The 23,733-nt window shown below is 36.0% G+C and overlaps 1 protein-coding gene across 1 annotated transcript; it reads left to right on the top strand.

Moving 5' to 3' along the window:
* The first annotated feature begins 131 nt into the window (after positions 1 to 131).
* TYRP1 (tyrosinase related protein 1) lies at positions 132 to 18,813 on the top strand. Its single transcript, XM_027616079.2, has 8 exons — positions 132 to 471; positions 617 to 1,084; positions 2,132 to 2,454; positions 5,038 to 5,242; positions 9,318 to 9,485; positions 11,654 to 11,833; positions 16,377 to 16,523; positions 17,381 to 18,813. The coding sequence occupies exons 2-8, from the start codon at positions 700 to 702 to the stop codon at positions 17,584 to 17,586; spliced, it is 1,614 nt and encodes a 537-aa protein (XP_027471880.1). The 5' UTR covers positions 132 to 471; positions 617 to 699; the 3' UTR covers positions 17,587 to 18,813.
* The last annotated feature ends 4,920 nt before the right edge of the window (positions 18,814 to 23,733 follow it).

Genomic DNA, 23,733 nt, shown 5'->3' with positions numbered 1-23,733 from the left:
GAAAGGGGATTAGTAAAAGGTTCGGGAAGAGGACCAGCCCCTCCCAGTTCGGGTGAGCAGATTCAGGATTAGTTATCAAGCAGAAACCCACATGAAATTAACAGCTCTGACATCAGGGGAGAAGCAAATATAAAACACTCAGCTCTAAGAGGGGTTCATCAGAGAATCCCCTCCGGAGTGTAAGGTACTGGAGAGAAGCTCTATGGGGAGTGGGTGGACTCTCGCCAAAGCTCCATTAGGATGGGAGACTTCAAGTCGCGGAAATGAACTTGCTGAAGATCTGCTTCCAATTCTTCTTCCAGCTTCATGGTTAAATGTAATTAATGGCTGTGACCTGTTAATGAGTGCTTTTGATAAGAGACACCTATGATGAGTATTTTTTTTAATAAATAGAAATTTAAGATGAAGAAAGCTGAATGCTAGGACAGGGGATTTAATTATGTAGGTATTAAATATGTCAAGTTTTTAAAGGTAAATTACTATTTTTATGATTCGCTAGAAATGTCATTTTACAGATATGAAAAGCATTTTGAAGGGGGCTGGGAAGGGCTCATGCCTGTTTATAACAGCACAGAAGGAAAACTTAGATAATTTCATTGTGTTTTCTCCTTTTCAGCCTGGTTTTTATTTTATGTGCTTCAGTCTCTGCACAAAGGGCTGCAAACCAGAGATTTGTTCTTCACTCTTGCTTAGAGCAGAATGAAAGCTCATAAACTCCTCTCTCTAGGATGCATCTTCTTGCCCTTGCTTTTTTTTCATCAGACCTGGGCTCAATTCCCAAGAGAGTGTGCCACTGTTGAGGCCTTAAGAAATGGTGTGTGTTGCCCAGACCTGTCCCCCCTGTCTAGGCCCGGGACTGACCGCTGTGGTTCCTCATCGGGGCGGGGCAGGTGTGAGGCAGTGACTGCAGACTTCCGACCCCACAGCCCCCATTACCCCCACGACGGCAGAGATGATCGGGAGGCTTGGCCCACACGGTTCTTCAACAGAACATGCCTCTGCAATGGCAATTTCTCAGGACACAACTGTGGGACTTGCCGTCCTGGATGGAGAGGAGCTGCCTGTGACCAGAGGGTTCTCACAGGTAAGTGGGGATATGAGTGGAGACACAGTTAGTTCTTCCTGAGACTCAGTGCGTTTAAGAGAAAACTAAATCATTGGAACTGGAAGAATGCCTGGAAATCCTATAACTCAGTTCAGGAAGCTGAGTCCTAGAGAGGCTAATAAGTTTATACAGTTTAAAGAGTCAAGGCTCAGATCTGAGTAATGGGATTTTCTTCTGAAACACTTACTGGGCGATCACGCTATTCGAGGAACTGTGCTAGGTGTTTATGACTAGACCTTTCAGAAACATCTCAAGGTAGTTATGTTAATTGTCGTAAGTGAGGTTCAGAAAGGTCTAATCCATAGAGCTGGGACCTGGAAACCCTGGAATTCACCCCTGAGGTCAGTGAACCATGAGCTTCTTCCACTGCCCTTGCTAACCCACAATAGACCTGCCCACTGTTATGATCAAGTTTAGCCATTTGAGATGACAAGCCTCGCCTGTGCCCTATTAAATAATAATAAATAACAAAGCTCTAAAGAGTAAATCCAGCAATACTTGGTTATTTTCTATGTGCCAAACATTGGACCAAGGGTCTAACAAGACTTTTATTGAGTCTTTGTTATGAGCCAGGCTCTGATATAATTTTTATGTGTGTCCTTTTTAATCTTTACAACTATGTAAAGCAGATATTGTTTTTACACACACCTTACAGATGAAAAGCTGAGACAGAAAAATGTGTGCAGAGTCGTAGAATAAGTCTCTGGTCTTAACCACTCTGCCATGTTTCTGCAAGGTTTATGATTTTAAGAAGGTAGAAAGTTCCCAAAATATGCCCATGATGAGCAGAAATAAATACAAGATCACAAAATCATAAAGTCCACAGTCAGATTAAAGAAAGCTAACAGAAATCCTGGGGGGGGGGGGTAAGAAAACAGACCTAAAGAAGGCATTTTAGTAAGGGGTATTTTAAAAAGTATAACATGATTTAAGCATGCATGCAAATTATCATTAGTGGGTAAATGGGACATGGTGTTATGATTATGCTCACGAGGCCGATGTTTTCATGTTTGAATCTTCTTGAAGTCAGGAGAAACCTTCTGGACTTGAGTGCAGAAGAGAAGAACCACTTCGTCCAGGCCTTAGATATGGCAAAGCGCACAATTCACCCTGAGTTTGTCATTGCGACCAGGAGATCAGAAGAAATACTGGGGCCCGATGGCAACACGCCACAATTTGAGAACATTTCCATTTATAACTACTTTGTTTGGACACACTATTACTCAGTCAAAAACACTTTCCTTGGGCCAGGCCAGGAAAGCTTTGGTGAAGTGGATTTCTCTCATGAAGGACCAGCTTTTCTCACGTGGCACAGGTACCACCTCCTGCAGTTGGAGAGAGACATGCAGGTATCCATGAAACATTTCAGTTTTCAGGTCCAGTTTGTAAGTCATCTTAATTCACTGGTTCTCAATGATCTAAACATGTGATTAATCTGCCTTTGACATTCTGTGAAGTTTCTGTCTGTACAGATTACTTACTCATTAATTAATCTTTATCTTTTATGAAGGGAAAAGAAAATAACATCAACAATGAGGGAGTCAGTTGGGACATTTGTAGGTGTGATTTAAAGTGTTAGGCATATTCTACATATTCTGTAATTGAAAAAAATGATCTTCATATAGCTTGCAACAAAAGAATATCACTTGCTGTGTCTTCCTTCTTGAATGTAAACCAATTCCCCCTCCTCCTGGTTTGGATGAAACAAGTGTACATACACTTCTCAGGCTACCAAGTCCCAAATACATCCCCCATTAGACCATCTGATGATTCTAATATGGTACAGGGTTCAAATTATGAAAAAAAACCTTTTCCATTTATACTCTCATATTTTCATTGAATGCCATTTTGTTCCCATGCCCCCTGCCACTTCAAGGCTTGTGGAAGAAACCTAATAAAATATCTCATCAGTCAGATAGCATTTTTACTTAAAAAGCATCAACTTTTTTGGCATAAAGTGAACCTCAACCCAAACATAAGTATCTCCTGCTTATTTTTAAGCAGAGAGTCTCAAACCACATTAAAACATCCCGCTAACACAGATACTTTATTATTATAGTTTCTTTTGCCAATTGCTTTTTCTTGAGAAAAGTATTGGAATTTTCAAATGAAATTTTAAATTATTAGATCTCAACTAGGAAATCCATAAAGTGAACCTGTTTTCTAAGTGAAATGGATTCCTTCCCTCAAATTGAAATCTAAAAATTAATCTGAAAAATATCTGAGGGCAGAAAAGGTGCTTAGATTCATCTATTGATTTGCAGTATGCCTGTGTTCAGCATTATCACAAGAAAATAAATGGTTAGAAGAGAGAGAATTAATGCCCTAAAATACAGAATAAAATATTGGTATGAAAGCAGTCCAAACATATGCAGTTTGAGAGTGATTAAATTAATTCATCTGCTACTCTGAACTTCATATTTTATAGCTCTGATTACAAGTAAGACATTTAGTAGATCATGAGTAGATAAATCTGTCATTTGTAATCAACTCCAGATCTCTGTGCCTTCAAGTCATTTTCCCATGGGCACACCAAAACGAAAGGGCAGGTGGAAAGTATCTGAAAGCTTCGATTTTTCCTGTGTAAACTTCGACCTCTGTGACTTACATTTTTAAAACCCGACAGCACAAGGAATCCAACAAATTACAATCTAAATGTAATGCACAGTTGAAATGCCACATGAATATGCTCCAGCTCCCAAATGTCAGTTCTGAACCACAAACTGACTCTTAATGATCCCTTGGAAGCTGTCACTAATTTTTGTGAACCAGAACAATGGCTTCTAAACAAGGACTCTAAAGCCTTGGAGATCAATAACCAAGGATACCTTGGAAAGCTTTTGGTCCTCTAAAATACCCCGAGGACAAGGAGATGCTTCCTAGAAAGGGCTTAGAGTAAAAAAGCAGAAATGTACTAAATGCTTTGGAGGTGAGATAAAACAATGGCACGCTCTACACTCTAAACATAACTCCCCAAAGGCTTAAGGGAATGAGAACAAGTACAATAAATACATGTTTTAGGGAACTCGATAAAATAAGCATGTGATCTTGAGTCCAGTACTTTTTAAAATTGTTGAGGTCAGCTCTGAAGGGAAACTTTGGTTCCTGGGCTAAAGAACAGTATGCACAAAGAAATATTTTGCTTCCGTTTAATATTTCCTGACGGTATTTGTTTTAAGCAGAAACCCAAGGCTTCACAGTTTAGATTCTGAAGCAGGGGTCTTTAAGTAAAACACCTTCAGTGCCCAGGCAGATAAGGTAAGTGTGAAAGAGCCTGTGTAACCCGTGAAAAGTCAAATCCATATATCTGGTGCTTGGAAAACCTGGAATGTACCACTGAGGTCTGCCTCGCTCTAATCCGTAGGCTTCTTCGACCACCCTCGCTAACCCCCAAAACATTTTAAAGACCAGACTCCAACTGCCTAAAGTCATTTAAGTTAAATTTTAAAAGACAGACACAAAACAAAAAGTACTGCTCTACATAACATATTTAAAGCCTGGATCTGGCTACAGACCCAGACTTGGTGATGCTTGAATTAAAGATATGAAAACAGAAGGAGGTAAAGTGTCAAGGAGTGAAAGTTATTATTGACATTTTTTGGTATAACCAATAGAAATGTAATTACCTGCCTAAAAATGAAAGGGAAGACTTCCCCACCCCCTAAAAAAAAAAAAAAATCTTATGCAGAAACTTCTCTATAATGAGTTGAGTTTCATTCTCTCTAATGCCTCACTGACTCCTTGTAGTATATGAGAAGCTTTGCTAAAAAAGGTATTTAATTCCTCTGGCTCCTCAGACACCACGGATATACTCACTGGTTCTAATTGCCCCAAGAGAGCTGATAGAAACAGACTGCTGGGGAGAAAACCAAGCGAAGAGGGAGAATTTTAAACAAAAGCAGAGAATGCTAATAAGAGTTTCTGTGATCTAGGAAATGTTGCAGGATCCTTCGTTCTCCCTTCCCTACTGGAATTTTGCGACTGGGAGGAACATCTGTGACATTTGCACCGATGACCTGATGGGATCCAGAAGCAACTTTGATCCCACTCTTATCAGCCTGAATTCAGTCTTTTCTCAATGGCGAGTGGTCTGTGAATCCTTGGAGGATTATGATACCCTGGGAACCCTTTGTAATAGTAAGTTCCAAATGACATCCAGGATTCAGAATTCCCTACTAGATAAAGAGGTTAAATGTGTCGCCTGAAGGCCCTTCATTCTACTAAGGACTTCAGAAGAAAATCTACTTTTACTTTAGAGAATCAATGTACAGATATATTCCTTGAACACTGGGGCTATTCAAGGCAATCTCTAAGGTTCGAGGGCAGACAGAAAGTGTCTATACATTTTTATATTGCTTCCCTTAAGCAATTTGGTTAGTGCATTGCTCACTCTCTTATTCTGTAAACATTCACTCTCTTATTTTGGAAATGTATGGTTATATAAAATTCATCCTTTTAGCACACTCAGCACTGCTTAGTAGTCATGTGTCTTATGCTAGAATCTCATAGAAAATCATTTCCCTGGGAAATGTGAAATGTGCAGAAAGAGTTGAAGCGCCCAAAGAGTACAATTCTAGTCAGAGGGTCAAAACCAAAAGATGATGTGAACGATATCTTTAAGAAAAGGAAGATTCTGGGGTGCCTTGGTTGCTCAGTTGGTTAAGTGTCAGACTCTTGGTTTTGCCTCAGGTCATAGTCTCAGGGTCTTGGGATCAAGCCTGGCATCAGGCTGTGTGCTCAGAGGGGAGTTTGTTTGAGATTCTCTCTCTCTCTCTCTCTCTCTCTCTCTCTCTCTCTCTGCCCCTCCCCCTGGGTGCTCTCTCTCTCTCAAATAAATGAAATAAATAAATAAATCTTAAAAAAAAAAGAAAAGAAAAGGAAGATACTATACAGAAAATGTCTGCCTGCTAACTACAACTACTTTCCATCTCTTTCAAAGCGAACATGTAAAGAGAATGCTGTCCTAGCTAGCATCCTTTCTCCAGTGATTTAAATGCCACTTCTGCCTTAGGCCAAGTTTCTGTTATATGTGGATCTGTTCCTGAGTGTATCATTCTCTTACTTGGATCACATTATTAGTCTCTGTGGTACTAACACAAGGTCTTAATTATTAGAGTCTCCCTACCTCGTCTTATTTTTCTTTTTCAGGCATGCTCAGTTATTTTAAACTTGTTCTTCCATGTAAAAACTAGATTTTTGGAAATTTGTTTTATTAACATCTTCATAGTACATTTTACATATATTCTCTTAAGTTTAAAATATTAAATTCCTTTATAAATTTAAAAAAGGATATTCTTAAAAAAAGAATATTCTAAATAGAACAAAAAAATCAGTAGATTTTTTTCACATTAGAAGATTGTTTACCTGTGTATAAGAATAACGGAAAAGAGAAGTGACAGTGTATTAATTTTTTTCTATAGAAGTTTAAAACTTAGAATAAATTTCTTATTTGTTTGGCATGCTGAATGAGTGATCCCCCCCTTGAAATAAAATTGAGAATCAATATATCTTTAGATACCAAAACATTAATCTCTCAGCAGGCTATTATATTTTGGCCTGGGATTTTTTTCCAGACATTTTCTGCTCATACAGATGATTGGATACCAAAGTATAGCACAGCTTAGGTGGATAATTGGAAAGAAGATACTGTTTCATCACAGTCTTTTGGTCAGTTAGTCTAAGTCTCATAACAGGACACAAAGTTTCATGAAAAATTAAGATTATATATTTTAAATGAAACAAATTTGAAGATTACTCCTTGTCTTAGTTCAAGATATAAATACCAAGCATTTTATTTATTAGGCCAGTGAAAGATAAAAGGAAACTAATAGTTGATTCAACACATACTATGTATCTGATACGGTACCAAATGCTTTAATATGATAGCTTATATAATTCTCCTAGAAAGGGGCACCTGGGTGTCTCTGTTGGTTAAGCCTCTGTCTTCTGCTCAGGTCATGGTTCCAGGGTCCTAGGATCTAACACTGTGTCTGGCTTCCTGCTCAACGGGGAGCCTGCTTCTCCCTCTGCCTTCTGCCCTGCTCCCCTGTTTGTGCTTGCACATTCTCTTTCTCTCCCTAATAAATTAATAAAATCTTAAAAAAAATAATTATCCTAGAGATTCTTTCCTTTCTCTACTGTCTTTGGATGAAATAATCCATTCCTATGGTTCCATTGATCATCTTTTACAGGACAGCCATGCATGAACATTTTTAGGGCAAATCTTCCTTGCATATCCCATGCCTGTATTATCATGGGCTTGTTGCACGATGTCTCTCCAATGTCCCATTAATGCACCAAACTTGGTAACTTTGAAAGAGTGAATTAGTGACACCTAAGCGTCTTCTAATCAGTAAGATATCATCACTGATTCATCACAAGAAAAATGTTGTTTCTACACAGTATTTCCTAAATCTACTTTCTCCTCCAGACACTCAGAACTTTTTATTCCTTCCTGCGTGAAAACTCCACAAGACTCCAATCCATACGATGTTTTTAGGCGCATTGGCAGAGGTTGTCCATGTGCAAACAAATCTAAATAGCCCTGGGTTAAATTAAACTGGTTTAAACTAGTTTCTTTACTATTGGAATTCTCCACTATGAAACTCCATGAGAGCAAATTAGAAATGTAGTGTTTTTGAAACCCATGTAATTTATAATTTTTTCTTGGAATTTATTGACACCTCCCGAACAATAATCCCTAAAACATAAACTTGAATTGATAGTTTACCCAGTGGTATCTGAAAATTCTCATAACAATGTATGCCTAAAAAATGTACATCTACTTTCCAAATCTCAATCTTGGCGTATGTTTTATTTTTATATTATATAAATAAATTTGCTATGCTAATTCATCAGGTACTAATCGTTATGTTAATTATAATAAACATTACAACAGAGTAAGCTTTATGAGTGAGATAAAATGAATACAAGTGGAGGTTGTAATATCACCTTTCTCACCCCAGTGGATTATTCTGCATATACTCTTAGGACACACACGCTTCTCTGGAGACCACTGGAATAGACAAATGCAAAATGCTCCTAACCAATCTCCTCTCCTTCCACCTACCTAAGACTTCTCTTCACTTCCTATTGAATTAAATATAACTTTCTCCTATTGCTCTTTAGCTTTTCATTGTTCTCACCATCCACTACTCTCTTACATCCCCCTCTACTCCAGGCAAGCCATTTCCCACACGGACCTCTTTTACAGCCAACACGATCTTTCCATACATCAGCATACAACAAATGATGATTTAGCATCTATTCTATGCCAGGCACTGTGCCAAGATTAAGGGATGTATTGGTGAGCAAGTACAGATAGAGTTCTTGCTCTGACAGAGCTTATCTTACATATAGGAGAAAGCTTAGCACCTCTCGTTATTACCTCTGCCTAAAATGTTTGACTTGTAACATTTCTCCTATTTCACCTGAAAATTCTCCTCAGTCCTTCAGGACTCTTTGCAAATCTCTCTTCTTTAATGGCGCCCTTCTGGGGTCATCTAAGAGGAAAGGACTGATATTCTCTCTCAGTCTCTCTTTGTCTCTTTGTCTCTCTCTCTCTCTGTCCCCCTTCTCTACCTTCCTGTCTGCCTCTTCCCCTTTCTTTCTCTCCTTCCTTCTCTCCCTTAAGGCACTTATCTTATTACCCCTAGTATCACAGCTCTTTGTTTGCCTGTTTTTCCTACTGCCTTTTAAAAAGTTTAATTATTTGCTCACATCAATTGCTGTAAAATATGAATCAATTGAAATATAGACCACCTCCCAAATAAATTTTAGATTGTTTTTCTTTATTTCTCTGAAGGCTTGAAACAAATAGCATTTGAGTACAAAATTTCACATATATGTGAAATATAGATTTCAGTGTGGAATTTAGTTTATGAGATTATTTTGGTAAAATTCAATTTTCCAAGGAATTTTGATGTTAATATATTCTAATTACAGAAGTATACATTGATTAAACAAATACCAGAACCTCTGTTTTGTGACCTTTTTTTCCTTCCGGTGATTTTATGTATCACAAATCTAACTCTGCTTGCATGATAACTTAAATTTTCTCACTGTAATGCCCTTAAGTATGTATTTTTTAAAACTTTCTCTTCTACCAAGGAGAACCTATCCTTCCATGTTCTTGCTATGTATAAAAATTAAAGAGCAAAGATAGGATCTCTAAATATTCTATAAATGTTTACATAGCCCATCCTTTTTCCAGGTACCGAGGGTGGGCCAATTAGGAGAAATCCAGCTGGAAATGTGGCTAGACCAATGGTGCAACGTCTTCCAGAACCACAGGATGTCGCTCAGTGCTTGGAAGTTGGTTTATTCGACACCCCTCCTTTTTATTCCAATTCTACAAACAGTTTCCGAAACACTGTGGAAGGTAAGTAAAAGAAATCAGTGCTTTGAATTCATCTGGTTATCACAATACACTGAACTGTTCACATTCAGATCTCTTTGAAAAAATCTTTGAAAGACACATTGATCCTGTGAATTTACATGAATGTTGCCTCCAATTACTATGCAGTCACAATTCTCTGCTCAAGAAAGAACTTGTTAAAGTGTCAGTCCATGAAACTCTTTTTAATTATCATAGGAGAAGCCCTTGGAAATTATTCTTCAATCTCTTAAGTACCTAAAAAGTATTTAAACTCAAATCTGTTAGGTGGCTGATCAATAGGTGTATAACTATATCAAATTCTAATAGAGTCAAATAATATTGAAGACTTTGAGAGCTTATTAAAATTTTTTCTTAAAAAATAACAAAAAATTCTAAACAGTTAGCTGACAGCCAATAAAGCCTGGTTGGCGCATATATTTCATTTAAGTTTGTATCATCCTGTAACTTTTTTTAAAGGTCTATAAAAATTCAACTACCATATAATGATATTTAATTTGATTCTCCTTATTTAAGTCAAAGCACTTTAAAGCTGAGGAAACTAAAGACCAAAGAGCTAAAATGAATATCCCATGATACTCAGTAACAGAGCACAATTTCAAATCCAAATTTTCTAAGTCCAGTGTCTTTAATAAATTTTGATATCTCTAAATCATTATTGAAACATATTTAAAGTTTTAAAACAACAGAATCACATATAACGTATTATAAACCTCTTACTGTCAAAATTCACATTATATATAGCATTAAACATGTTAGACTCTTCCCCCTAAGGAAGAATGGGAATGGATCTCTCTGTGCCCATGATCTGAGATACTTGATATAGATATCTCATCATTATTTTCAATTCTCTCCCCTTTTATCATCAAAACTGCATGCCATTCTCTTCTATCTTTATGTTAATTTTAATAATTAAATATGAATGCACTGATTCGGAGATTATTCAATAAATAATCGCTCTATTTTGACTAAACTGGTGTATATAAACTAAGGCCATAAGCGCTAATTTCTAAAAGAATGTGTAGATTGCATCTTATTGAAGCCCAATGAAAAGACAAATTATTCTGATTTCCTGACAGAACGTATGAAAGGACCAGAGCCTACCAACATACCCTGTATGTTATAGGCAATCTTTAAACATTTTGTAAATAAAATAATGGAATAAATGTGTGAAACATGGCTAAATAAATGAGTGAGTGTAATTATACAAATGGGTTAATGTATTTTAAATTCTAATTTTATTTTATAATATGTAACCTTTCCCTGCTCTCCCACCCGTTTCTTAAAGCCAAACACGCACACTTATAACTTCATCCCACATCATAGAACCTCCATTTTTATTTGTGATCTATCCTCACCTTCTGCGCAATATATATATGCATGATATATATAATATGTATAATATATATGAAAATATGTATGGAAAATACATATAATATATAATATGGGATATATAACATGAAAATATATATATAATACATGTAATACGGAATATGTACATATTATATGGGAATAGCATATGTATATCATATAGAATATGGGAAATGTATTATATATAGAGAATACCTATAATTACCAGAAGTTATATAAATGTTTCAACCAATAGGCTCTCCAGATGTTTAAAACTAGTACAGACATGGTAAGAATGCTCTGAGAAATTGTGACTTATCCACAAAAATAAGATAATTTTCAAAAATAAATCTGCTGACAGTCAAAAGGAATAAGGTAGGAAACTAAAGTAACATCTGACAATGTAAGTTCTAGGACAATCAGAGGGATGTTCTCCCAATTGTGTCAGCAGTTTTTAGAAGGAGCTAGAGACTTCCATCGTCTTTATTTCCACTAGACCAATGTTTGCCTTGTCAAAAGAGTGTGTTCTATATATTTTGACTGGTATCCTTTGCAGGTCATTATTTTTAACCTAGAGGCTACATTTAGCATGTCAGGCCACTAGCTTAAAGCTAACCTAGCTTCGGGCATAGCAGGAAATGTCACCAACCATAGGTACAGAGAAGCAATGCTACTATGTTAAGGTAAAAATTGGCCTGACAAGCTTAGGAAAAATTGTTTCCCAATATAATCACTGCTGCTGATTGGAAAAGTAAGATGTTTGTGACGGTTTTTACTATTCTCATCCCTATTTTTATATCTAGGTTACAGCGATCCCACAGGAAAGTATGACCCTGCTATTCGAAGCCTTCACAATCTGGCTCATCTATTTCTGAATGGAACAGGGGGACAAACCCATTTATCTCCAAATGACCCTATTTTTGTCCTCCTACATACTTTCACTGATGCGGTCTTTGATGAATGGCTGAGAAGATATCATGCTGGTAAGATGTTTTCATATGATTTTTTGCAGGCTCAGCAAGAAGACTGCTTAGGTGCTATAGTTATCACTATAGACTAAGCACTTGACACATCTAAACTGCACTTCAAAATAAGGATAAAATAGCTATGATATCTAGCCATTTCCAAATATCCCAAACTACTTTGCAAATGCAGACAAAACATCCCTTACAATGTTTAGAAGAGGATATTTACTAGCATTCACTCGGACTAAGCACGTAATCTCTTCTCATTTTTAGTATGAAAAGATGACTATCATGCTGCCCCATTTTTTCTTCCCCATATCTTCCAATGAACATTGGCATTGTCTTTTTTTTTTTTTTTTGGAACATTCTCATTGTGAATAAAAAAATCATACTGAGCTCTTCTTCGATACCTAAAAGACAAAAAATTATACTCACAATCCACATGTTTTGACTTTTATTACTTCTGGCCTCCTATAAATGGAAATTTTGTCCAACTTGAAAAGTTAATGTTGGTTTTTATCACAGCATAGAAAATCTCTTTCAACTTCATTTTAATGCCTTTTAAAAAAATATTATTTAAAAGGCCATTTTCGCTTCACTTCTATTCAGCCGAGAGGCTCACATTACTTTTCAAATAATGACAGTGCTTCTATTGGTTAAAACATTATACATTTTCATATTTCAAAACTGTTCTAAATTTTGCCTTCTGTGCCTTTACTTCATCACACACATAAACATAATGTTGGGGATTAACTATCTATTGATTTATCTATCCAATTCGACCAGTCTCTTATTTCTTTGTGTGTGTATGTGTGTGTGTGTGTTATGTGTGTGTGTGTACAGTAGAAACCTCTAATCCAACCTGATTATGAGAATTAACTAATGTGTTGATCAAAATCATATGTTCCATCAGAAAATCACTGAAGAAACAAAGAACTTACATGTAAATATTCATTCATCACCTGCTATGAATTCACTGATTGGAGTGCCACCTTATTTCATTCATATTTACATACATACCTACAACCATAATGAATTATCTACAATTCACAATGTCTATTTTTTAAGCAAGACAAGAAATTAACAACCCTTGAGATGCGATGAGTGCAGTATTATTCTAGATTTTCATAATGCCTACCTTATCTTTACAACCATAGTACTCACTCCTAATTCTTACCCAATATCTCAGGCATTCATCTTCAACAAATATTTCCTAAGCATTCATATATTTAATAGAACACAAAATCCCTCTTTTTCCACAATCATAATTATCATTTTACATATGTTTAGCTATATTACTTTTATGACAATAACAAGTAAACTGGAGTTCATAGGTTTAGGAATGAACAAAAACTTCCATTAAACATACACTTCTGGGAACGAGACAACCATGTACAAATTGTAGTTATGCAGCCATTCACAATGCCAGGGCTGTTAGTAAGTTTTTCTTACTTAGCACTTACTTAAGAAGTAAGAGGAAGTGGAGAATCTTGCTTACTCTGGCAAGTCTCTTAAGGGGAGCTTTCTTTCAACCATGAAAACAAGTATTCCTTTGCCTTACATATCTTGATTGAAAAGATCATTATTTCACATTCATAACAATCCATTAAAAGTCACTGATGAACCAGATAAACACCTTTCTTCTTATTTTCTTCCTGCTCCTTTTGTTTGTGCTATAAATAGCATAAGATCTCTCAGTTACCTGGAGAGTAGTGGAGGGAAAAGCACCATAAATGAAAAATAGGGTACCTGGAGCATATTCTGACAAAATATGGCCATAAAATTATAGGACAAGCCAATGTAAACACTTACAAATTGCATGAACACTAAACACTAACAATTAACCACCTGCTTAAATATTCCATGTATCTGCAAATGTCCCTTGAAAAACAATGTCATAGAACAACTATGTTAGAGAAAAAAATAAAATGATTGGGAAGATTTCTAAAATTATCCTTATTGCAGAAGTCTCTGTTGAAAATGATTCTATGAGTGGAGGATGGAATTATTCTTCAAGGTTTTTATAGATAATGAGAACTCTTCAAAAATTATAGGGTTATAAAATTATTAGGGTCAGAATGGAATAAGAGTTACATTTTACAGCTGAAGGAAATTATGGTCATTGGCAGGGTAATGTCTGTTACAAAATCCTCTCATTAGACCTGAGGTAGAACAGTATAGAACATTCAAACTTTATTTAATATAATGTTAAATTTTATTCACTAACATTTTGTATCCATGTGCACATTTAATTCAAGTCTCTTTTTTTTAAGTGAGAATTATGTGAATTAAGTTTTAAATATAGTACTCCAGAAGTTCAGTTTTTTCAGAAGAAGCAGTTTATATATTTCCTAGGACCAATCACTACTATTTTGCCCTGAGAGAAATGAAGTAATTACACAGACACTCAAATCCTTTCACAAATATTATCTGATTCCATATCCTGGCTATTGTGAATAATGCTGCAATGAACACAGGTGCAGACATCTCTTTGAGATACTAATTTCATGTCTTTTACATATACCCCCAGAAGTGGCATTGCTGGATCATATGGTAGTTCTATTTTTAATTTTTCGAGGAACTTCCATTTCTGTTTCCATAGTAGCTGCACCAAGTCCCACCAATAGTGCACAACAGCTCCCATTTCTCCACACTCTTGCCAACACTTGTTATCTCTTTTCTTTTCGATAATCACCATCCTAAGACGTGTGATCTCTCATTATGGTTCTAATCTGCATTTTCTAATGATTAGTGATATTCAGTACTTTTTCACATACCTGCTGACCATTTGTAAATCATCATGTCACACACCTTAAATATAGACAATTTTTTATCAGGTGGACCTTAGTAAAGCTGGAAAATATAGTATGAACACCTACTGTTCCTTACGTAGTCTTCTAGGTACCAGAAATACAGTAGTATAAAAAACACACAAAAATATTTTCCCTCCTGGGACTCTCTTAGTTGTTAGTAGAAATGATAGTAAAAATATGTAAATAAATATATAGTATGTTAGATCAGGGAAGGTCTTTGTAGACAAAGAAAATCAGGAATGGGGTTAGGGAGTATGAGGTAAATGCATGGAGGAAGATCATCCCTAGATGAACAAAGGAGCCCACTGAGACTGGAGCAGAGTGGAAAGAAAATGATGGGAAATAAGGTCAGAAGGACAACAGGGGGAGATCCTGAGGGATGTTGGATGAAGCTCTGAGATGGAGAGCCACTGAAGGGTCTTGCATAGGAAAGTTTCATGACAATTCTACTGTTTTTGTTTGTTATTTTTATGATTATTCCTCCACTCATTTTAATGGGTATGACTTTATCACACAGCTGATGCTGAACTGAGTTGAGGCTGATCAAGTCAGGTTCTAGTAGAAAGGTGAAATGGAAAGTTAAAATTTTATCTGAATTATTAACTTTAATATCTAACTTTAATAAATAATTAACAATAATACGCCAAAATGTGAGTTCCTTGAGACCAGGCATTTTATCTGTTTTGTTCAGTGCCATCACCTCCATCGCTAGACCAGTATCTGGCATTGGTAAAAGCTCAACGGATTTGAATAGATAAATATTTAATTAGCATTAATACATAGTAAATTTAAAGTCACAAAAATATAAACACTACATACCATTTTTATGATCGATTTTTTTTTTCAGAGTAGATGCTAAAACACTCTTCTGTGCTTCCCAGGATCACAGTGACTGTTCAGATAATATATTTCTTGCAAACAGAAAAATCTAATACTCCATTAGCCTTCTCACATATTCCAGCTCTTCTAAATATATTCCCACTCATGTCCTGCCCAAGCCCGCTTCCAACTCTGGTTTTGAGATATCCCATCTGGTTTAGTTGTATCAACATAAATGCAGAACAACAATAGCATAAAAGAATAAGCTTTTGCCACAAAGAGCATATCAGTCCTTTTATCCCTGATGACATAAACTCACTAATAATATAAACACCTGTAACTTGCATTTAAGTAGAAAGAGGAGAGGTGGCAGGAAGTAAATAATATTCCAGGACCTTGATTTAAAATTGTGTTTTTTTCTAACAGAGTAAAATCTGGACATAAGTTAATATTTATATCTCTGAATAAACAGAAAAAGTGAAGAATACTAAACAGATATATTCACATTCAAGGACAAACTTCCATTAGATACAGTACCTCTCAAATTTAAATTTAAGATGAAGCTACAGCAAACTACAGGTCCATCTTTGGAAAAATAAGTTCAATGAGTTTTTTCAAATAAGTTTTGTAATTTAAAAATCAAACAATTAGTGATCATCATAGATGATAAAATACTAAAACTTCCCTGCTTTTAAACTTTTTTGATCTATTGAATGATATGCTAGTGCTGTATTCAAAGCATTTGAACTCTGTTTTATGCAATTCCCTGTTCTGCTGTAGCAAAACTATTTTTATGTCTTTATGCAGTGTAAAATATAAAAGAAGTTTTTATGTTATCCTAGAATATTTCAGGTCACCTTCAGAACATAATAATCTATTAATACTAACTTTATTATGTCTATTAACAAGATGTCTTTGGCATATTGTAGATGTATCCATGTTTCCACTGGAAAATGCCCCAATTGGGCACAACAGACAATACAACATGGTGCCATTCTGGCCCCCAGTTACCAACATAGAAATGTTTGTTACTGCTCCAGATAATTTGGGTTATACTTATGAAGTTCAATGGCCAAGTGAGTATTGAAAATGTACCTTTACTGTGGAAACTTCCCAAAGCAAATCTGTTGCCTTTTAAGGTAGTCACAGTATTCTGTGGCCTCTATTTTCCACTTAGATTTAGAAGATGTTATGTGGATTTTTATTTCAGGATAAAGAGATTGAATTTAATATTTGTTGAGAGCTTGCTCTGACCTGGAATTAAGTTGATTATATAGCACACTATCCCATTAATCCCTACCACTCTCTGAGGTAACAAGTGTAATCCTCACTTTACAAATAAGGTAGAAGGGGCTAGCCATGACTAGCTTAGAAAGGGTAATTGTCAAAGATCACATTTTTAGTAGGCAGGGAGAATGAACTTTGAGCTTAGGCCTATGTAATATGCCCCAATTTTTCTACTACATAATTGTGCCTCATTATCTTTATTATGAAAAAAAATGGAGTGAGATACTCCTCATTGCTTTTTCTGAGATTTTGAAATTGAAAAGTTTCTTATTTAATTTCCAGTCCCTTCTCAACAAAGGCAGTAGGGTGGAAGAGCGCACAGCACATGGATTCTGAAAGACTTGTGCCCCAAACCAACTCTAGTGCCTACTAACCAAGTGACCCAAGTGGCTCAAACCCTACAGCACCATTTTCTTAAACTTTAGAATGGAATTAACAATAACTATCCCAATAGGATCCACTTATTATGAGAAATTGGGAAGTGCCTTCAAGATGACAGGTGCTATCATCAGCAATGTGACCAGTAAAAATTATATATGAAGAATTTGGTAAAATGCCTGCAACAGTGCCTAAGTTTAGGGTATCCGATTTTCAGTGGCCACTATTTTACTGTTTATTCTTTGTTTCCCTTTTATTTTTCCAATAGGTCGGAATTTTAGTATTTCTGAGATTGTTACCATAGCAGTAGTTGCTGCTTTATTACTGGTTGCAGTCATTTTTGGGGGTGCTTCTTGCCTGATTAGGGCCAGAAACAACATGGATGAAGCAAATCAGCCTCTTCTCACGGATCAATATCAACACTATGTTGAAGACTATGAAAAAATGGAGAATCCTAATCAGTCTATGGTCTAATGACAAATGACCAATTCTCTTATGAATTGTATCACAAAAACACCTGGTTGAAAAATAATAGGTTAAATTTCTTCCTTCATTTACTTTCCCTCTGTTACTTTCTTCCTTATGCGTGCACATTAGAATTAGAGCTCTAAGGATTGTTTTTCAAAACTAGGAAGAGTCAAAACCTTTTTTAATGGGTTCTGTGTTTCAACTCTATTTAAAATGGTAGGTTGTATGTTAACTAACCAAAATTTAAATAAAAACTTGAAACATTAAAAATAAAAAAATAAAATGGTAGGTTGTGGGCACATACCCTAACCCGTAACCCTAAACCTAACCCTAATCCTAACTCTAACCCTAACAGTAACCTTAACCCTAACCCTAACCCTCTGGAGAGGTCCCTGAATGGCAAAATATCAAGCACATACCCTAACCCTAACCCTGAATCTGAGAAAGTGGCTTCTTGAACACATGATAAGAAAAGCTGAGAAGCAGCCTAGTTATCCTAGAGAAGACCCCAACATTTAAGAACTGGTAGTATTTCTGAAAATGGGTGTGAAGGTAGAGATTAAAAAAAAATAATGATAGGTTGCACCAACTCCATGGTATTTAAGCAGAGAGTGTGAAGATTTTGGGCACGTTTTAAAAGTCAACTATATGACAATGTAAATAAGCTATTGTGCTTTGTGTATAAAGAAAAATCATGATAGTAAATCTCCGATTAAAATACAGGAGTAGGAATTTCTACAATGTTAAAATGTAAATACCTTTCCGTTTGTTCATTGACAATGAACAACAGATATATAGGAAGCCACATTTATTAATTAAAATCAATTATGTGGAGCTACAAATGGGATCCCAATTAACTTTTTCAAACTAGAATTCCCCCTGGGCATCGGCATACATTTTAGTGTAAGGTCAAAGTCACAACAAAATCATAATCATTGTCACATTTTGAAGTGATAAAAACTTCACTTTGTTTATAAGTGAAAAATTGATACTGTGTCTGATTGCTACTATGTTCTACCTCTCAATTCACTGAAAAAGGAACTACCCATTTATACATTTCACCTCCCAGTTCATCTTCCGGTATCTTAGAGGTCCACAAGCCAGCCACAAAGGTGGAGAACACACGATATGGTGTTCTACAGTTACCATTCAGTTCATTGTGTTGACTCCAAATAGCATTCTCTTATCACTTACCAGCCTTTTGTATGTTTTCAAAATAAAATATTAAAAATATTATTTCCTCAGCCCCCTTTTCTATGCACTCATGCAAGACTGTCATTAATTCTTTTCTTCTTTCTATCTTCTAACATAAAATATTTTTACTATTTTTGATCTTGGGCTACTGAAACAATATTCCCAAAGAAGAATTTTAAAGGCTGGTCACTGTGAACAAACATTTTCAATAAAATCAGCAAAAAGAAATACTAACAATAGTAATCATACACTACAGAAAATGGGAAGTCTGATATTCCCAACTCAAGAAAAAGAAATAAGATTAACATTATATACACACAGGGGTGCCTGGGTGGCTCAGTCAGTTAAGTGTCTGCCTTTAGCTCAGGTCATGATCCTAGAGTCCTGGGATCGAGTCCTGCATTGGCCTCTCTGCTCAGTGGGGAGCCTGCTTCTCCCTCTGTCTGCCGCTCCCCTTGCTTGTGCTCTCTCGTTTGCTGTCAAATAAATAAATAAAATATTTTTTAAAAACTTAAAAAAAGGTGATGTACAAACAATTGGTTACTGGTTTTCCCTATACTAAGCAATCTTAAGGCTATGTACACAAGATAAATAGACAAAATGTGATAGTGAAAGAGAATGCATGTACTAACAGTATCTTTTAAATTTTCAAATAGCATTACTGAATTGATTTTCTGAATACATTTGATTTATTAAAATATATACTCATAGCTTTTCAGATAACTTACTGTATAATGTAAGGTTTCTTTTCATATAAACATCAATAAAACCAAGTCTACCAGATCATATTTTTAGAGATTTTTTTTTAAAGATTTTATTTATTTATTTGACAGAGAGAGACACATCAAGAGAGGGAACACAAGCAGGGGGAGTGAGAGAGGGGGAAGCAGGCTTTCTGCTGAGCAGGGAGCCCAATGTGGGGCTTGATCCCAGGACTCTGGGATCACGACCTGAGCTGAAGGCAGACACTTAAGGATTGAGCCAAACAGGCGCCCCCAGAGATTTTTTAAATACTCATTTCATAAACATTTATTAGGCTTATCCTGGATTTCAGACATAGTTCTAGGTACTGTGGATTTGGGGAGGGGAAAGTAAGGAATATAAAATTGAGAAGGTCATATTTGATGTGGGCTTCAAGGAAAGTTAATGGACTTACCAAATACAGGAGTAGAGAAGGGTACTCCATGCAGAAATCACAGCAGGAGCAAAGTGACAGAAGTTTGGATGAGCATGGAACATTCAAAAATATAAAAGTAGGTCAGAGTGGTTAGAGTATAGTTTTCATGGGGAGAGCAGAAAGATAAATTGGGAATAAAATCCGTGTCGTTTATGAAGTCCTAAAAAATTTGGAATTCATTCTACAGGCAAGAGGGAGCAGGGAAGAGTGACAAATAAAGGATGTTTTACAAAGATAGTGATGGTGGTGATGTTTGTAAATAACATCTATTAAGAATAATTTGGAATGGTTAAAGTAGAAGCGAAGAGACTAGTTAATATCAAAGTAGTTCATGGGAAAGAGGAGGAGGGCCTATCATTAAACATAAACATTAATTCTAAAAACAAAAACAAAAAAACAGGGTGCCTGGGTGGCTCAGTCAGTTAAGTGCTTGCCTTCAGCTCAGGTCATGATCCCAGGGTCCTGGGATGGAGCCCCGCATTGGGCTCCCCGCTCAGCGGGGAGTCTGCTTCTCCCTCTCCCCCTGCTTGTGCTCTCTCTTTCTCTCTCTGTCTAAATAAATAAATAAATAAAATCTTTAAAATAAAATATAAATAAATAATTTTTAAAAACTAATTGTAAGAGAAAGCTACACCCATTATATTGTAACTGTAGCTTTGATTATTTCTCCCTAAATATGTTGCTTTATTTTTCTTCCATTCAAAGACTTCGATTTATTTTACAGCACTGTCTGATCTTATGACTTATCTTGATCAGGTGACCATTACTCTTCTGCAATATGTCATATATGATCTTATGTGTTATCTTGATCAGGTGACCATTAGTCTTCTGTAATATGTCATATCATTCTCTTCAAATAATAGTTGTTTGCAATCTTGGATATTTTCTATTGTTCTCAGTCCTTCAGTTCTCTTATAAAACATAGTCAATGAAGTTATTATGCACTCACTAGAAAGCCCATTCCACACCACTTAAATAGATTTTGCCCTGTTGCATCAGCACCCATTATTTGCCAGTGCCACAAACTAAGCTAAGCATTATAGTCTAAACAGAGTAAGAAGCCTGACTGGATCTTCTTATATAATCAAAAATGAAAAGCTATTACTTTTATGCCCCTCTGAAGGTATATACTATCTTCATTCCTAGAAGCAGACTTCAGAGACAGTGTTCACTTTAAAACTGGATGCAGGGGAAAAGATTTTGACTGTTAAAATATCTGTTCCAAGATTCGGTCATAAGACCTTTGTTCTGAGCTTAGCCCACGACTATACATCAATGTTATGTATTTTGTCCTTTGCCTAGGCAAAATTTTTATTAACCAACCAACCAATGGAACATCATGTTGGGCAGAGATAGCTAATATGAAATAGAAAAAGAACAAAAAAAATTTAAAATCTATTAGCAAACCAAGAACAGAGCCTGATATAAAAGAAATAAAATGTAAAAAGGAAAAATGCAAAATCTGGCACCTCAAAAGCACAAGTGCAAAATTAAAGGATGAAGGAAGACAGGAACTAGCAGGACTCTTTACAAAATAACCAGGAGATTTTAGTAGATTTCAAGTTCAGTGTAAGCCAATAGTGCAATGAAACTAATAAAGGGGGGAAATGCTATGCTACTGAAAAGTGAGGAAAAGTAGTGGGCAAATGAAGATATGCTGTGCTTCGTTAATACAGAAACAGAAATCCATGGTGTTAAGCGTCACATCTGGAGTATCTACTCCACTTTAAAACCACAGTTTAAGGGAAACGTTGACAAACTAGAAGGTGCTTCCTCATCTTTCACGTGATACAATGCTACAGTTACCGGCCCAAGAGAGAACCTTGAAAGTCACTCTTAAATTCTACCATCCCTCTCAATCCTCACATCTAATTAGTTAACAAGTTTGTTAATCCTGAGTATTGAACCCATCATCAAAAGTAGGGGTTCCCAATTGGAGGGCAATTTACACCTGGGAGTCATTTTGGTGTGGGACAGCTACTGGCCTCTATTGGGGTGCTGCGAAACATCCCACAATATTCAAAATTGCCTCCACATTGAAAAATTAATCAGCCCAAGATGTTAATAGTGCTGAGGTTAAGAAAATGTGATCCAGAGCTACAAGGATAAACAAGTTTCACAGTGTTCCTGGCTTCCTAGAACTTAGTACCTAAGTGGGAAAGAACAACAAAAAACAATGTACTTTATTAGGAATACATTATAGCCTCAAAAAATCAGTTTAAAAAGGTAGAGAGTCCAAGCACAATGCTACTTTCAAGGACTCAAGCTCTTTCTAATTTTCTTCTACTACCTTTAGCGTGTGGTCTTCATCCTTTTATTTACACTGTCAGGGCCGCAAAATGGCTACTCCATTGTCAGACCTTATATCTATCTCACACAGAAGTTTTCCTTTTGTTCAGAAATGGATATCCATCCAAGAATTCTGCCTGTATCTCATTAGAAGTTTATTACATAGAGAGGGAGTGTAGAAGATTGAGGGTCTTTTTTTTTTCTTTGTTTGTTAGTTGGTTACTCTCCTAAATAAAGTCAGAATCCTAATGGTAAGGAATAAGAGAGAATAAATTTGGGATTGTGGTAACTTGGAGTATTGCCACAACAAATAAACAAGCAAAAAATCAAGACAATAATTAGAGCAGTATGAAAAAAGCACAGAGTATGTTTTCCATAAGAAAAAAAAAAAAATCCAGGGGAAGCTATTTAATTTAGAGAGGTGACTGAAAGAAGTGAAGTTAAGCTGAACTAGGGGACAAAACACTGCTGGAAGAGTTAACCAAACAGGGCTAAGATAAAAGCCGAGGCCTCATTATCCACAGTAGAATATGAAAACATGCTACCTCTATTTTTTTTAAAGATAAGAAATAGAATTTTAAATATACTATTTAGAAATGTGGAGGCAAAATCAGAAGAAGCAACTTGAAGAGATGAAAATGATTATTTCCAGGAAGTATGATTTGTGTGGGGGAGGATTGGGGCAGCAGAGGACCTTTGTGGTTCTTCATGAATCTTGACTATTTGAAAGGAAATTTTAAAGAAGAGAGTGAGTCTTCTGGAAATCTCAGTAAAGAACGATTAATTTCAAAATGTATATCACTGAGCAGAAGTTTATTCCTAATTTTTTCCTCTATGAATAGGAAACTTTAGACCTTTAACTCTGGGGAGAGGGAAAGAAAGGACAATGAATAAAATCTGTCATACCGGGCGCCTGGGTGGCTCAGTTGGTTAAGCGACTGCCTTCGGCTCAGGTCATGATCCTGGAGTCCCGGGATCGAGTCCCGCATCGGGCTCCCTGCTCGGCAGGGAGTCTGCTTCTCCCTCTGACCCTCTTCCCTCTCGTGCTCTCATCTCTCATTCTCTCTCAAATAAATAAATAAAATCTTTAAAAAAAAAATCTGTCATACCTTTCCAATAGAAACTGTTAGCAAAATGAGTAAGACTGTTATTAATCAAATAGACTAAATATGTTACACATGGAAATACACTCTTGTCATCTTTGTATGTAGGCTTCAAAATACAGGTTTCTGACATGTCCTAAAATGTATTTCTGCAATGTACTTTCCTTCTAGTCTTCAGATTTAGTCAGACTCTTGTCAATATATCTGTTAAAAATTGAATAGAACATTACCACAAGATGGCAGCTTTGAATTTGAAAATGTTGATTATGAACATCAGATGCCTCCAACTGAAATGAACAGTGAGACATCTGCTCTTCCTCTTCTGGTTTAAAAAATGTTCATGTGATCCCTGAAAGCAGAAGAAATGCAATTTTTCATTTGAATGAAATT

The sequence above is a fragment of the Zalophus californianus genome, chromosome 13 (genome assembly GCF_009762305.2).
Source record: "Zalophus californianus isolate mZalCal1 chromosome 13, mZalCal1.pri.v2, whole genome shotgun sequence".
Lineage (NCBI taxonomy): Eukaryota > Metazoa > Chordata > Mammalia > Carnivora > Otariidae > Zalophus > Zalophus californianus.
Note: the sequence above shows the minus strand (reverse complement) of the source record. Positions and strands in the feature narration are given on the sequence as shown.